Here is a 16,888-nt window from a genome sequence, read left to right as displayed (position 1 = left end):
TTTGAAGCGTTAGTTTCCATTGTTTTTAAATGGAATATCAACTTCTATCCATCTTTAAAATGGATGCTTTACACTTTCTTAATAGCATACGTAAAAATGCGGTCTAGCCCGCATGAAACAATTTTACTTTCTAAATTTTTATGTTTAAACTGTTGTGGGACGGTCCAATATCTAAAATATCGAACTACCCTATTTGTAGAGCAATTCAATAACTGCAACATCATACTATCCTACATTTTTGGCTCATCCTTATTTATAGGGCGGTCCGATATTTATAACACCGGACCGCTATTTTCATTGTGTTTTATATTTTAGCCATCCAAACTTGCGATATCAAAGTAGTTCAAAAGTGGTACGATTTCGAAATATCGTATTGCTAAAATATAAAAAAATACAAAAAAAAGTTTGTAACATTTACTTGCCCCATAGAAGACGTTGGGTCTGATGTTGTACTTACTTGAGTGCCTACTTGATTCGATACATTGAGTATCGGACCATTCCACAAATGTAATTTTTTAAAAATAATAAATAATAAATAAGTAGTTTGATGTTTGAAACATCGACACGGCTGTAAATTTGGGAAAAAATAGAGTGAATATGTGGGGAGCAGGATGTCATGGTAAAATTACTGAACTTATAAGCCAAAAGGTAAATACAACAATTTTACTAATTAGTAGGTAAAAATCCTTCCAATTTAAACTATTTTTTATTTCCTATAATTATGGTATATGTTTGGTTAAAAAACAAACACACCAATATTTAGCCAGCTTTAACCCATCAAACCCATCATTTTTACCATTTAGACCAATTAGACAAAGTTTTACATATTTTTGAATCTATTACATACCTTTTAATTATTATTACTATTTTTTACTTTTGTTAAATTTAGTTCTGACAAATATATTAGTTTTGATTAGATCATATCCCTCACTGGTTCAACGACCGGTCCAATAATGACAACACTCGTTACAATTGCAATGGTTTAAAACTTGGGCTACCAACAAATACCTATTGGGCTTTGGTTAGATATCCACGTGTTCGAGCTTCTTGATTGGTTGGAATGTTCGAAAACTTGATTTGGTCGTAAACATGTGGACATTGAAAAATCAGAAAAGAAATAGTCTCTATTCAATTTTTCAAGGAGCATAGGACGAGACTTAAAAATGTTTATATCGAGTTATTTTCTCAAACATCAACCACAAATGATTTTCCTACTTCTTTGTAGAAGACTTGACTTAATCAATATTGTGGGTAAGGCTTAGAAAACATGTTATTCCCCATCGATAATTGCCAATAATTGAAGTCGTAGGTCTCTCTTTTATATTGATACAGAGGTTTCCACCAAGCATTTGACTAAGCATAGCAAGAGAGCATGTTGCAGGTAATTAAGAGTAACTAGTAATTCAAAACGTGGGTCTTCTTTCTGTACGGTCGGTGATCTAGCTGAGTATCTCTGCCCAAAAAAAAAAAAAAAAAAAAAAAATGGAGCCGAATTGACAGGTCCCAGACATAATCAAATTATTATTTTTTAGACAATTTGGATAAGAATTCGGGCCATTTTGGTCCAAATCATCATTTTTAAAGGATATTGTTTATGTGAGTCATCCGACTCACTTATTATTGTGCGGTCCCTTATCTATCTAAGGTCCATCTCTAAGATGGATGTCAATAAATATTACATCACTAAAAGTTAAAATAGCCGGTGAAGAAAATAATTCAAAAAATAAAATGCTATTTATATTATTTTAAAAATAAAAATAGCAAAATTATATAAATCATCATGGTTGAGATTTCTAGAAGCTAAAAGTTTAGATTGAAAATAAACTTTTGAAATGTATTTTGTAGGGAGACTGCACAAGAATAGTGTGAGTCGGCTGACTCACCTAGCACTTTTCCTTTTTTAAAAACTTTAGATGGTACACAATCCCTTATTATATGAGATAGAGATGATCACTGATTTAAGTTTTTGATGAAGTATAGCACATTGGTAGTACAAACCAATGGGAAATGGGCATTATAAATCAATCCACATAAAACTACTTCTAAACTCTCAGCATTTTTGTCATGGGCTTTTTCTTATTAATCAGGGACCACCATAGATGGGATGGATGAGACGCTACTCTTAAATATATATAGAAAATGACCCTTCTCATTAGAATAGTCCCTTTCGTCACTAATGAGGGAAAATACGGATGTGACCATGGACTCATGGATAAAAAGGTGGGGTGGGCTAACATATTATAATGTTTCACAAAGGGAAAAAGGAAAAAATTAATTTTAGTATTTATAAAGTTTAACACATTGCATTAGTATGCAAAATGTGGCATAAAATAAATGTAAAAATATAGAGACCATTTATGTTTGATACATGGAAGTCACAATTAATATTAACTATTGGATGTAAGATAGGGCATATGCATTTGTTTCATTTACTATGCTCAAAGTTTGAACGATTTTTTACGAACTTTGTAACTCACTAGAGCTATCGGATTTTACATCAGATGCTTATAAGTAGTTGTGACTTCTTTGTATCAAACGTAAATAGGCTCATATGATACAATCCCAACATAAATATAAGCCATCAAGGTATCAGAAGCACATGAAAAATTGAAGATTATTTCGATACTAGAAAATTTGATCTCTTGACTTCAAGATGCACTTATATAAATAAAAAACAAATAAATATAGAAATAGGGTTTTAGACTATCATAGGTGGTTCTAGCACCAAAACTACATCATTCGACATCGTAGAAGGTGACCTCGTTTTGATTGCCTAAGATTGATGCCGTATGAAAACTATATCCTTGAATATAACGCACTGATGTTTGTTGTTGCTTGCTAGAAAAAGCACACCATAATCCTTAGTTGTATTTTGTTTGGATATGATTAAGTGGCAAAAAGGCTTTATTCGATGCGTTTACTATCATTGATAAATTGCTATTTTAATCAATTTCATCATGTTGGATGTACTTGTTTTCATTGATAATTCACTATTTTAATTATATTATTTTTAATAATGTATTATATTCAATTTGATAATGTCCATCATAAAATTATTGAAAATAAACTTACAGGCAGTTTTACAAAGGAGTTTACCTTTCTTAAAAGGGTGTGGTTTCATAAGGCTGAAGCCTTAAACAATCCAATTAAGGTGCACCTTCAAATTTTATTATAATATATAATTTTGTTGTAAAATATTTTTAGGAATATCTTATTAAGGGAAAAGTTTATATAGAGCCGAGGCTCTAAACAATCAAATTGGAGCCAACCACAAAATTTTCAATATAAAAGGTTGTTTTGATGCGTAAATATCCTCAAATTGACCATCTTGACATCAAGATGTATGGACATAAGGAAAAAATGGATTTCAAGTTTTGAAAATAGTGTACTTTGTAACGCATTTTTTGACCGTCAATTTTCAAGATTTTGAAGTTTTCATAGATCTGTCGATCTACACTATTTTTGAAACTTTAAACTTTATAAATAAAGATGAAAATATATTTTAAAACTATCACAAAGATTTCCAGTATTTAAACCACATTTCTCGAACGTAGGCTCTGATTTGCTTTATTTAGAGCATAGGCTCTATACAAACCGCACCCTTATCTTAAAATCTTTTTTAATATCCAAGTAGAAATTTTTAAATTCCAATTTTTTTTTAAAATCAAGTAGATCTAAAAACATATGAAAAATTAAAAAATTGACGGTCTAGATAATATGTTGCAAGATGCACTATTTTTGGGACTCAATTTTTTTATTTTTTTTCATATTCATACATCTCAATGTCGAGATAATCAATTAGACAGTTTTTCAACATTAAAACAACCTTTCCAATAGATTTTTTGAGGTGCATATGTAATTCTACATTTTAAGGTTGAAACCTTATATAAACTTGTTCCTTTTTTAAAAAACTATGTTTTTTTATTAAAAAACAAACTTATTGAAAATCATATATATTTGGCCATAGATAACTAAAAATAGCCAAAAATAGCAAATCCAGTTTCTATGGATGATATTTCACGAGATTTCCATAAAAAAAACTCACTTAAACTTCTTGTGGATAAAAAATTGATGTGGTTTATTAGGCTACACCATTGGTGTATACCTTTAAAGTCATCAATATTTTTTGATACTTAGATACCTTTACTAGTAACTTTTTGTTTAGGGGTATTTTAAGTAATTAATAAAAAATAAATTAAAAATTCATAATAGAAACAAAAATATTTATTAACAAGACATCACCAACAAGATGCATTAATTATTTTTTAACTACTAATATAATGTCATTATTTTATTATAAAAATATCCATTATATGCTTCTAAATAACAAAAAATATTATACTCAACTTTAAGGGGTAAATACCAAACTGCCCAATTATAGGTGAGAATCGGGCCGAACTGCTCAATTATGGGTGAGAATCGGCCCCTCACATCACCGGCTTATGATAAACTAGAGAGATTTCAAGTTAAACGACAAATTAAACATTAAATTAAATAATATTGGCATGATACAAGATATGTACCAAATAACTAACAAGATAATATTATTCAAATTTTATTAGTACGTTAATTTTCATAAAGATAGTTTATACCTAACAAGGTTAGCTATCATCCAAGCATACCCTAGCCATCGATGTAAACAATAGATGGCTGGAGATGCAAGATCCGATGGTTGAAGGGATTGTTCATATTTGAATAAAACATGAACAGGTATTACACTGTAGAATCCAAGAACCATTCCATAAAAAGCAGAGGGCGGCGGAGCGTTAGGTTCAGAGCTGTTTCCCTGAAGGCCACAACTTTTCACCCCAGCTTCTACGTTTACTTTTAGCAGCTGGTATCATATATTTTCCTTTTCTTTACAGGGTTAAATCTCTCAAACCTGGAGCATCTCAAAGCAGTATCTCTCTCTCTATCTCTATTCTCTCTCTCTCTCTCGGCCGAAGCTTTGCTGATCCAGTTTTAGAATAATGGCTTCTGGATCTTCATATTCTCCAAAGGCGGTTTCTGGCTCCAGAGACTTAGGTTTTGGAGGGGATGATGTGCTATCCCCTTATCTGGTTTACTCTTCTCACCATAATCTCCTTCGCAATAGCAACAGCGATCGGGGCCTTTCGTCTCAACAGTTAATCTCGACTGGCTCTCAAGACAGTGTATGCAAGCCCATTCTTCTATTTTTTTGGCTTGATTTGTGCTGTATTTTAGGTTAAACTATTGAAATTAAATGCTGTATTTTCATCCATTGACTCTACCTTATAGTCGATCTTTCATGTCATCTAGTCTCTCTCTCTGCTTATTGTTTTGCTGCTTTTTTGTTAATCTCAAGTCAATTGATATGTCTCATCCATGGCATTAGTTACCCCCTCATGTTTACCGTAAATTTTGTTCTAAAATTCTCATTCTGGGGCACTTTAAATAATAAATTTCTATTGGGAAGATGGATATGCATCTATAATATTTTAGTAATTCTGCACAGCTTTGAAAAATTCGTACCAAATAATGGAACGTCCATGTGGTTAAATTCTTATGTTAAGAGTCATGTGGAGACTTCTTCAAAAACTGTGCAAGACGTATTCTTTATGTCCCTACTATGAGATAGAGAGGCCTTCAATCAACTTGATATCAACTTTATTGATATAGAGAAAGCTTTTGATAGAATTCATTGAGATTCGATTTGGTGGGTGTTGGAAAAGAAATGAGTCTCCAAACACTATATCAACTTGGTGAGAGAGATGTACGATGGAGCACTATCTAGCGTGCGAACAACTAGTGGAGAAACGAGTGAGTTTTCAGTGACAATAGGTATATATCAGGGATTAGCATTGAGCCCGTACCTCTTTGTCTTAGTTATGGATGGCTTAACTAGGCACCTGCAAGATGAGGTACAATAGTGCATGTTGTTTGTAAATGACTTAGTTTTGATTGATGAGACCCGAATTGGCGTCAACACAAAGTTAGAACTTTGGAGGAATGCTCTAGAATCTAAAAGGTTTAAAATTAGTTGGACTAAAAAAGAGTATATGGAATGCAAGTTTCGTAATAATAGGAGTAGAGATGAGGAAGTAAATAAGATTGATAGTCAGGAAATACCAAAAAGAGCGCCCTTTCGATATCTTGGGTCGATAATCTAAGAAAATGGAGAGATTGAAGAAGATGTTGCAGACAAAACTAGAGTTGGGTGACAAAGTGGAGATGTGCAACCAAAATTTTGTGATCGCCGCTTATCGATGAAGCTGAAGGGCAAGTTCTATAGGACAATTGTGAGACTAGCTTTGCTCTATGGGACGGAATGTCGGGAGGTCAAAAAATGATATACCCATAGAATGAGTGGAGCGGAGATGAGGATGTTCAGATGGATGAATGGAAAGACAAGAAGGGATGAAATTTGAAATGAATACATTCTGGTGTGGCACCGATAGGCGATAAGATGAGAGTGAGTAGACTTAGGTGGACTAACCATGTGCGGTGCAGACCTAGTGCAACACCTATTAGAAGGTGCGAGTTAGTTCAAGTGGAAGGCTCAAAAAAGGCAAGGGGTAGGCCCAAAATGACAGAGTTGGAAGTAGTGAGATAAGATATGGGAACTTATGGCCTCACTGAGGTTATGGCCCTTAATAGAGCAGAATGACAGATCAGGATTCATATAGTCGACCCCAATTAGTTGGGAAAAGGCTTTGACGATGATGATGATATTATATTCAAGTTCATCAATGGGCATTTACATGGGGAAAAACCTATTGTGATAAATTTATTGTTACTTGTGAGAAGATTTGAAGAAAATGTCATTTCATCAAAAAAATTGGCTAATAACAATTTTTTTGGAAAGAACAACTTTTGAGATATCTCAAAAGTTTGAAAAGACAAAATTCGAATTAAAAAAACTAACTAATAACTGATTTTGAAACATAGATTTTAGAAATGTCAGGTAATTTTCTGGCATGGAGGCAAGGGACACTTAGAGTGCTATGGGATCATTATAGTGTTTAATTATATTTTATATTATGAAGTGACAAATTTTATGCATTTATGATTATAGAAGCGTATTTTTGGTCACAATATCATATCTAGAGGAAAAAATCTCCGAGAAACCATTTACAACAAGAGTAGCACAGGAAATTATCTATGCAGAAACTTCCTCTTGTGTCCTTCTAAAGCTTTTCCACATTAACCTTTCCCCCCTTCTTGGAGATCTCTATCTTTTGCTTAGTAGCATCTCATTGTATAAGGGGGCGGAAGATCCTTTCCCCCCTTCTTGGAGAGCTCTATCTTTTGCTCAGTAGCATCTCATTGTATAAGGGAGCGGAAGATAAGCCATTAAAACGATACCATTATCATTCTTCATCTGAAGTTGACTTATAAACTTGAGCCACGGATTTAATGTAACCCATGCATGTCACAGTACAGCAACTCGAGTCATTACATAGAGCTATAAGTGCATAACATTGTGAACCATAACTTCGGTTTACGTGTAAATAGTACAGAGCAGTATTGTATCCATTTGACTCCATACTCTAACGCAGTGAGAGAATAACGTAGGAGTCTCAACAAGTGAGCTTGGACATGTTCATGCTTGGTTGCATTGGTGCAGAACCAGCTTGATACGGGCTTGAGCTGGAGCCACCCTGCTTCAGCTCGGCTTGATTGAGGGAAGGAAAACTTGAGCTTGCCTTGTCTGGCCTTATTAATTCAAAGATGAACCTTGTCAAGCCATACTGTGCCAAGAGCAACCAAGTTGTAAACAAGCTAAAAAAAATTAGAAGTTGAGGTAAACACACACACACACACACACACACACACACACACACACACACAAGCTCAAGTGAAGCTATTAATTTGAGCTTCTTAACTAAATGTGATCGATCCACCAGTCACAACCTGCTGTGCTAGAAACGAATGATATACTGTGGCTTTTGAAGCATATCGTTCTAAATTTTTTTTAAGACGTTAGGACAGAGATCTAGTTCTTTCTAGGTTGTATTTGTTGGTTGTTCTTGCAGTTGTTTATATGATGAAGCTATGTGAGGATTTTGTCCCTTATGGAGATTCTAGGATGTTCTCTATCCAGTATGATTTTTTTCTCAACATTATTTTATTTGCAGTCTTGCATTAAGTAAAGTTTTTACGTCACACAAAATGGGCAACCCGTAGTATGATTTCTCCTTACATAGCATTGGTAGATTTCCAAAACACTGTACTACTCCCCAATGTCATAATGTGGGGTCTGTTGGTCATCTTTACAATAAATGAACAAAATGATGTTCGTGCTGTGCTGCAACAGCTAAACACAGTGGCATCCCTCTCTGGACAGGGTGTCAGCTACATGGTTAGCCTCCCGTTAGATAAAATATGTGTCCAAATAGAGGGATCAATCGCCAAGGGCTTTGGGCTCTTTTGGGACACTCTGGTCACGTGGTTTGCACACCAGCTAGGAGCTTGGAAGTGTCACTTCCTGTCTCTCAAAGGCAGAATCACCTTAATTGAAGTAATCCTTTTAGATATATCCATCTTTCAGATGTCTCTCTTTAGATGCCCAAGGCCATTGTTTACTGGCTTGAATGTATGATGAGAGATTTTTTGTGGTTTAGGGTGGGTGGTGCACACAAGTTCCACACAGTAAAGTGGAATATGGTTTGTACTCCATAAAGAAGTGGGAGCATAGGCATCAGAAATATAAGTGACTCCAATGCCACACTACTCAGCAAGTGGTGATGGTGCTTCGCGAACCAAGAGGGCCCCATGTGGCAGCCGGTTGTCCTCCACAGTTACAGCCTTGATAGCTCTTCTTGGCTTTTGGGGGCCTCAGTCAATACTCATTCTTTGGTAGTCTGGAGAGGGATTGCATCCACATATTCAGAGTTTGCTTCTGACCTTCAATTCAACCCAAAAGAGTGATTACATTAGTCTGTGGGAGGGCCTATGTGTAGGAGAGTCTATTCTCCCATCTCGCTATCCGGGGCTATTCTCTCTTGCTAGAGACAATGATGTTAGTGTGGCACAATCATATGAAGTCTTTGGTGGTCAATTGGGTTGGGTCCCCAGGTTTAGAGGAACCTACAGACAACAAGATTCTTGAACTTGAGTTATTGCTGGACACCCTAAGGGCTCAATTTTTTACCCTAGAATGGGGAGACACAAAATGGTGTGCTCTCACGCCTCATCTGGTTCTTTCTTGGTGGCATCTTTCGATAGTGTAAACTGAACCACAACCTCCTTGGTCATAGCCTACAAAGCCTGGTAGGCCCCCATTTGGCTGGTTTGGTCCGATAAAGCCTTCATGTTCGACCAGCTAAAACAGAGGGGACACCAGCTGCCCAACTGTTGTACAATTTGTAAGGAGGCCGAGGAAACTATAGACCTCCACTTTGTACACTGTTCAACGTTCGGGCCAAATTTGGCTGTCATACTTCAGCATTTTGTATGGGTATTGGCAATGCCACAAACAGCAGTTTGTGGCGTACTTTAGTCTCCCATTCTCCTCCTTGGGGATTTGTCTTCTGCAGGCCACCCTGCTTTTTCGGCCATCTGCTTGTATCGTGACAGCAGGATATTCAACCGTAGCAAATATGCCAGGGAGAAGTGGAAGATAGAATCCTGTCTACTGTCATGTTTTGGCCCCAGAACCAAAGGGATTTTACGAGTTGGTCGCAGGGGGATGTTGAGCAGAACTGGAAAGGAATCTTACTCTCAAGATCGACAACTATCTCGAGATCTACCTTCTAGGTCCCACCAGATTTTGGGGTCGTCATCCAGGAGCTGCAGGTGTGGGGGGCCTTTTTGGCAATAACCTGTAGCTGCTCTTGCTCTCTTTTTTGGGACCTATTGTAGGAACAAATTCCATGTTTGCTGAGGTACATTGTTCATTGGAGGTTTTTAAGCTGTTTGACAGCAGGTGGGGTCACTGTCTCCTTGTGGAAGGGGACTGACTGAACTGACTGAATGTAGTGTCGGGCCGCCAAGTCTTCCCTTTCCCATGGATATTAGAACCCATGTTTGACCAATTTTTTAACTTGAAAGGTCCCTACAAGAAGCCCTTAAGCACACATGGAGGGAGGCTGACACAGCTGTGCATGCATTAGTGAAAGAGGGTGTGTTGGCCCCAACTTTTTTGATACGTCCAGCACAGCACAGACCTTGAGCTTTTCCATTTTCTTGGTTGTCTTTGTGAAAACAGTCCTTTATAGTTTAACTTATTGCTTTTCTTCAAGGTTAATACAATCCAGTCAAATCTACTTTAAAAAAAAAGGGGGGTGGGGAAAAAAAAAAACGGAAAGGTACATTGCACCTGATGCTATAGACGAGCACTTATTCCTATTTAACTGTGAAAGCTCCTTTAATGTAGCATCTCCGATCTCCGTTAATAATGAAGGAAAAATGAAGAGAAAAAAGAGAGTAGGTCAGTCATCTGAACCTGTCCGGCTTCAATGATTGCATGTTCATTGTCACCCTTATTTTAGGTGGTTTTGAGCTACTGTGATTTTCATTTGAATTCCTTTTACAAACTATTCTGTTTCTTCTATCTTAAATTTCTCACATGCAGACCATAATGATTAGCTATACTTGTATTTGCTATGTTTCATTCTGATTTATCATTACCATGACTTTGATGCAGAATAAACGTTTTTTCAGACCATTGTGTTCTATTTGTGGAATCTATGAATATTACATTGTAGAAATGTTTGTCGATAATTACATTAATGAAGGATGAGAAAAAAAGCAAACATGTGAATTGATTTACAAAATATAATAAATATATCTAGTAATATTCTCTTTCCTCTGGTGAAAAATAAATTGACCATTTGATTTATTACTGTTTTATGTCATTCAGGGTGCATTGAAAGTGCATAAAATTTTGATATTTCTTTGTACATCTTGATTATGCAGGAATTTGGTGAACCCACAATTGGTCGATCCTTTTTAAATGTCTGTAATGAGCAGAATGAAGATTTTAATGTAGAAGTCATCACTACTGTTGAAAAGACCATGAAAAAATGTATGGACACTCTATTATGCTTTATTGAGGGGATTAGTGGACGCATGTCACAGATGGAATCATATTGTTGCAATATTGAACGATCAATAGGAGAGCTTCGTTCAGATTTTGTTCATGACCATGGCGAATCAAATTCAAAGCTTACGTCCCTTGAGAAACATCTCCAAGAGGTGAGTTGCTAACTTTAAGTCCTCATATTTTGTGTCAATAGTTTATTTATGATTTCTTCTTTAAGTAGATCATATTTTCGAGGAATTGATTGGAAAACACATTCATGAATATAGCTCTTGCATGAATTATTATACACCCTCAAAGTTTTGTGAAGTGATTGGAAATCACATTGATGAATATCTTTCCTGTCTTGCGATGCTCTTGCTCAGTGTTTTAAACATCGGATTGGTGGGTGGATTGCGCACTTAATGATCTCGATCTGGATCATCCCAATTGGCAATCTGGATCGGCCCAAAAAAAGGAAAAAAAAAAAAGGACACGAACACACACACATACAAACATTTAAAATATGCATTTTATATTGTTTAACTAAGATAGCCAACTTGGCTAGATCATTACTATGTGGAGCGCAATGTCTGAGGTTCAAATCTTACAACTGCATTTTCTTTTTAACATTTTAAAAAAGAAAACAAACTTATACGCATGTATATACCAATTAATATAACAAGATTAATATAACATATAGTATATAATATATGCTATTTTTTTTTTGCACATGAACCTATCACATATTATTTATTTAGTATCTTCACTTGTTTTTTTTTAATATTAAGGAAAAGCCATGCCAAGAGGGTTCAGACCTCCGACCCTGCAATTGAAAGCCACACAGTCTAAGCATGTGAGCCACTCAGCTTGGAGCTGTAGAATCTACATAATACTTATATAATATGTTGTGTATATATTTTTTGAACTGTAAAAAGGATAAAAGGCATGCCAGGATGTTCAAACGTTGGACCATGCAGTTAAAAGCCGCACTATGTAGCCAAGTCTGCCATTCCAGCTTGATGTTAAACAAGCAGATTCTGACCAGGAATCAGCACGGACTTTAATGATTCCCAATCCGGAATGGAGTTTTGTCAACCACTGCTCTTCTATTCACTGATTATTCGTACACCTTCGAAGTTCTCTGTTTTCATTCTTGTTAACTGATCATTTTGACCTATTTTCTGTTGATTTAGAGAAACATTATGATCTTAATACTTTTTAAATACATGACTAGTTTTTTTTTTTTTTTTAAGAAAAACACCCTCAAATATACATGACTTGTTGGTAGCTTGCTTTTAACCAATAACAGTTTTGCCTAATTCCTAACAAAGGCGCAGGTTGGTTTTGCTTAATATGTTTCGACTTAAATGCTTAGTTTCTTGGGAAACATTAATCCAATGGCTGGCCATGGCAATTTTTCCGTCCATGCTTTATTACCACATAATAATTAGGGGGTCTCCAAGTAGTGTTATACACCACAGTTATTTCGTCTCCATCCATGCAAGTCATAGAGTTAGCTTTTTTTTCCCCGACAAATATCACAGTAATGATTTCTTAATCAGGTAGATCTTAACCATGTAGTATTTTTTTGAGATATTATTTGCGTGCAGTTGATATGTATAGGTTGACTTGCACTTTTACACCGGCTATAACTAAAGAGATCCTTTACAAGGATTCTAGAAAGAGTTTTGTTTATTATGACTTGCACTTTTGCACTGGCTATAACTAAAGAGATCCTTTGCAAGGATTTTAGAAAGAGTTTTGTTTATAATTTATTTTATAAATTAAGTTTTTTAAATGCAGGTTCAGCTCAGGGCTCAGGGCTCAGACTTGTCCTGAGCTGAGCCTACTCTCACAAGCGTGGCTGAGTGCCTGAGCCGAGATGACTGGGGCCTGGACTCACGATAGTCAGTGAGTGCCTGAGACACGCCTGTGTGCCTCAAAGTCAACTGAGGATCCCAAATTGACTTGCTGAATCTAACTAGCAGGAAGAGTAAAATAAAATAAAATAATGGTAGTGATATCAACTTCAAAATTCTAGATGTACAACTATATTTTCTGAATTACCTCAGAAGAGATCAATACAAAACTAACACACTCAGTGCATGGAACTGATCATAATTAAAGCAGTATGAAGCTCTTATTCCACTTAGAATATTGTGTCTGGAAGACTATAATCGCCAAATTCTCTAGCAACAAATGCATTTTATGTTGCAATCTAGACGAGCTTCAAGGTAATTAGGCTCCAACAGCATATGTTTTCTATTTCAGTTAGTTCACTGAATGCTGATTAATCCCTTCAGTTACCAATCTATATTGTCTGCTATAGCAATTGTGTCCTAGATAAGAGTGCAACATATTGATTTTTTGATTGGTGGTCATGTTCTTGATCATAGAGAATCAGAAGCTTGGTATTTAAGAGGATCTTTTTGGTGGTTTGGCCTCTTGGATTGTTGGTTAGCGCATAAGTTAGCGCATAAGGTCCATGATATTGACATCTAAGGTTTGAGAACAGGTTGAAACCAAACATCCCCTGCCGAAACCAACCCAAACCAAAAAAAAAAAACACAGATACAGCAGAACATCTCCCCCCCACCCCCCCGCAACCCAAAACAGTAAAAACAAAACCAACCCCACCCACCAGAAAAAAAAAAAGAAGAAAGAGAAAAAAGAAAAAAAACATATCTCTTCCCTCAGACACATACATCATCATCATTAATTCATTATCATCATCATCATCTGAGCCTTATCCCAACTATTTGGGATCGGCTACATAAATCCTATTTCGCAATTTTGTTCTATTAAGGGCTATCCCCTTCGGCAGACTGTATGTCACCATATCTCTTCTCACTACTTCTATCCGTGTCCTTTTGGGCCTTTTCCGTCCCTCACATACACATACAAAGTTATAATAAAAATGAAAAAAATAAAAAGAGGAAAAAAGGAAGAGACCTTTCTATGTTGATATGGTATTATATATAAAAAAATTCATTTTTCCTTTTTTTGTTGGCTAGAATTAGGTTTGCATTTGTAATTCTCATTTAAACTATCTTAACTCATAATTGCTGCTTCATTGAGGTCTTTCATGGTTGATTCCAGGTCCATAGGTCCATACAGATCATAAGAGACAAGCAAGAACTCGCTGAAACTCAAAGGGAACTGGTCAAGCTCCAAATCGTGCCAAAGGAACCCAACAGAGAAGGGGTTAGGCCTTCCAGTCCGGAGCCACCCAAGCAACAAGACAACCCATCATCTGGCATAGAGAAGCCACAGATGCATCAGGCCCATGAGTCAGCTCGGCCTGTGCCCCACAGATCAACACCATTACCTGTTCCTCTCTCTTCAACTGTTACCGATCAATACAATCCTCCTAGAGAGATGCCTACTCAACCTCCCCTGACTCAACAGCCTTTGCCACCTCAACAACTAGTTCAGCTCCAGCGCCCACCATATACAGCCCCACAACCTCATCCATACTGCCACCCCCAACAAAACCAATTGCCCCACCATCAAGATCAATACTCCCAAGCCCAAGCTCAGTATCCCCAATCACAACCACAAGCCCAATATCCACCAGCCCAAACTCGATCCCAATACCCTCAACACCAAGCTCAATACGCCCAAGCCCAAGCCCAAGGCCAAGCTCAAGCTCAGTCTCCAACTCAAACACAGTCTCACCCCCAGTACTCACAAGCCCTAACCCTATATGTGCAGCCGAGGCCCCAAAGTCCGGAATTGGACCCTAGAGCACAAACAAATCTAAGTGACAACCGAAACCAAATCCACCCATTTCCCTCACATCAACAACAGCCAACTTGGACTCAACAAATTCCCTCCCGCCCTCAGCCATCTCAAGTCTACTCTCCTTACCCGCCTCCCGAAACTTTCTCTCATCAAGCTCCTCTCTCTGGAAGCCCTCAAATGGGAACACAACCTCTCAGTAATCCTCAAATGGGAACCCCGCCTCTCAGTAACCCTCAGTTGGGAGCTCAAACAGTCACTAACCCTCCAATGGGAACCCAGTCTCCTTCGAACCCTCAAATGGGAACCCAATCAGATGGTCGTGCATATGGTTATGGGGATCGTGGTAGGATGGCTCAGTTGCATCATGGTGGCATACCCATGCCCATGCCTATGCCTATGCCTATGCCTATGCCTATGCCTATGCCTATGCCTATGTCCATTCCCATGCAGATGAAAGGTGGGCCCCACCTCGGCGATGCTGGCTATTCAGGGAGCGGACAACCTCAAGTTCCTAGTCAAGCATTTCCCATGTATGGTTCGAGTGCTGGAACTAGAACTATGGCCTCTTCTCAAATGCCACATGGTGATGCACCAATTGGTCCTGGTGCGCAACCATTGATGTATGGCCATCCACCATCATCATCCCACTCATGGTGAGGTACGTACTGACTGTGATCAACGTTGGTTGATCATGGATGCTTGTAAAAGATTAGTGGCCAGCCTAGTATTTAGTCCATCATCAATTTCTACGGTGTGATTTTTATATTTCCGACAATGAGATTCAACCTAGATATATGTTCTAGACTGGTATAAGATGTTGGCCATCATCGGCTTGGTGTAAATAAGCATGCTAATGTGCTGCATTTTATGTTTTGAATTCTGATTGCCATGTTATGGCTTCTCATCGCTATGTAAGTATGTATATAGTTCTGGGGTTTGATGAAGTGATGTGCACCTCCCTTTTTAGCATATTCCTTGTGACTTTGGGTGGCGAATTCGTGATTGATGTGGTGGTGGGGCATTACATGCACTTGTGAAAATACATGGGTTATTCATGTGTTGGTGCAAATTGCAGACAACAAAAAACACTCTGGATCCACCCATGTGTGCATATGTTAGTGATCAACAGAGACATATAGACATGCATGACACTAACTACATGGAATCCTGTTTAAAAATGCAAGTTATCAAAAAGGGGGATCCTTTGACCCAAGTAAACTTCATTTTTGTCTCATTTCATCTTAATGAAGTCCATATTGCTTGGATCTGGGACAAGATTGGTGAATAACTGAATATTTTGTTGTATTATCTGTGAATGCTTTTTTCATGTAGGATGTCCACAGGCGTATGTTTAGCTGTGCAAAGACCCACGCACACAAGCAGGTCTTCCTGCAACTTGTTCAACTTGTCTCCTTCCCCTTACTTTGGCTTCTCTCATTCTAGTGCTTTGTTTTTTGCCCCTTCTCTAAAGAATCGAGTTAAATAGATTTCAAAATGGATGGTTATAAGAGTGTCATTGATTAGATACAAAGTTTCAGAAAAAAAATTCTTGGATTTCGTGACTCATCTCAAGACATCCAATTTGACATCTAATGTGTGGGAATAGCTGCAATTGTACAAAAAAGGTAAACGGTCTCTTTGTAGACAATTCCATTCAAGATATAGGCTTTTTAATTGGGTTGGGGTTTCCATGAGTCTGCTTACTCATATGTTCATATGAATCAACCCTCTAATATCTATTTTAATAACGATCGAGATTAATGACGAATCTAGTATTTTCAACATCGGACGGACCTTCTGTTTATATTTTAAAGTAGAAGGGATTGGTTCAATATTGCAAACCGCTGACTACTCTATAATTTTAAAAATTTATAGTATGGAGTTGTCCAATATTTCAAACATCGGATAGCCTTATGCTTATTCTTTTTTTTTTTAAACATTAACAATTTTCCTTATTTTGTTCTTTTTAAAGAATAAGGGAAAAAAAATGTTTTGTTCAATTTTTTCCTTATTATTTAAAAAAACACAACATGGACCAGTTTGATATTCTAATAAACTAGAGAGGGGCTGGTCTTATGTTTTAAACATCATACCGACTCTAGAATTGTGGTTATCTGATATATGGGCTATCAGACATCCTTAGACTTTAATAAAATT

The 16,888-nt window shown here is 36.9% G+C and overlaps 1 protein-coding gene across 1 annotated transcript; it reads left to right on the top strand.

Annotated features, from left to right (window-relative positions):
* Nucleotides 1-4,774: 4,774 nt before the first annotated feature.
* On the top strand, nucleotides 4,775-15,700 carry LOC18434761 (uncharacterized). The gene is made up of 3 exons (XM_011625292.3): nucleotides 4,775-5,153; nucleotides 10,882-11,160; nucleotides 14,087-15,700. Exons 1-3 carry the CDS (start codon nucleotides 4,971-4,973, stop codon nucleotides 15,386-15,388), a joined length of 1,764 nt encoding a protein of 587 aa, XP_011623594.1. The 5' UTR covers nucleotides 4,775-4,970; the 3' UTR covers nucleotides 15,389-15,700.
* Nucleotides 15,701-16,888: the final 1,188 nt, after the last annotated feature.

The sequence above is a fragment of the Amborella trichopoda genome, chromosome 1, assembly GCF_054954075.1.
Source record: "Amborella trichopoda isolate Santa Cruz 75 chromosome 1, AtrichopodaSantaCruz75HAP2 v2.0, whole genome shotgun sequence".
Lineage (NCBI taxonomy): Eukaryota > Viridiplantae > Streptophyta > Magnoliopsida > Amborellales > Amborellaceae > Amborella > Amborella trichopoda.
This window is presented reverse-complemented; position numbering and strand designations above follow the sequence as displayed.

Bases quoted from the DNA above. Each gene is read 5' to 3' on its own strand.
- LOC18434761 (XM_011625292.3), top strand. From the start codon at position 4,971: ATGGCTTCTGGATCTTCATATTCTCCAAAGGCGGTTTCTGGCTCCAGA. The intron at 5,154-10,881 runs GTATGCAAGCCC...TTGATTATGCAG, and splicing joins CGACTGGCTCTCAAGACAGT to GAATTTGGTGAACCCACAAT. The intron at 11,161-14,086 runs GTGAGTTGCTAA...GGTTGATTCCAG, and splicing joins TTGAGAAACATCTCCAAGAG to GTCCATAGGTCCATACAGAT.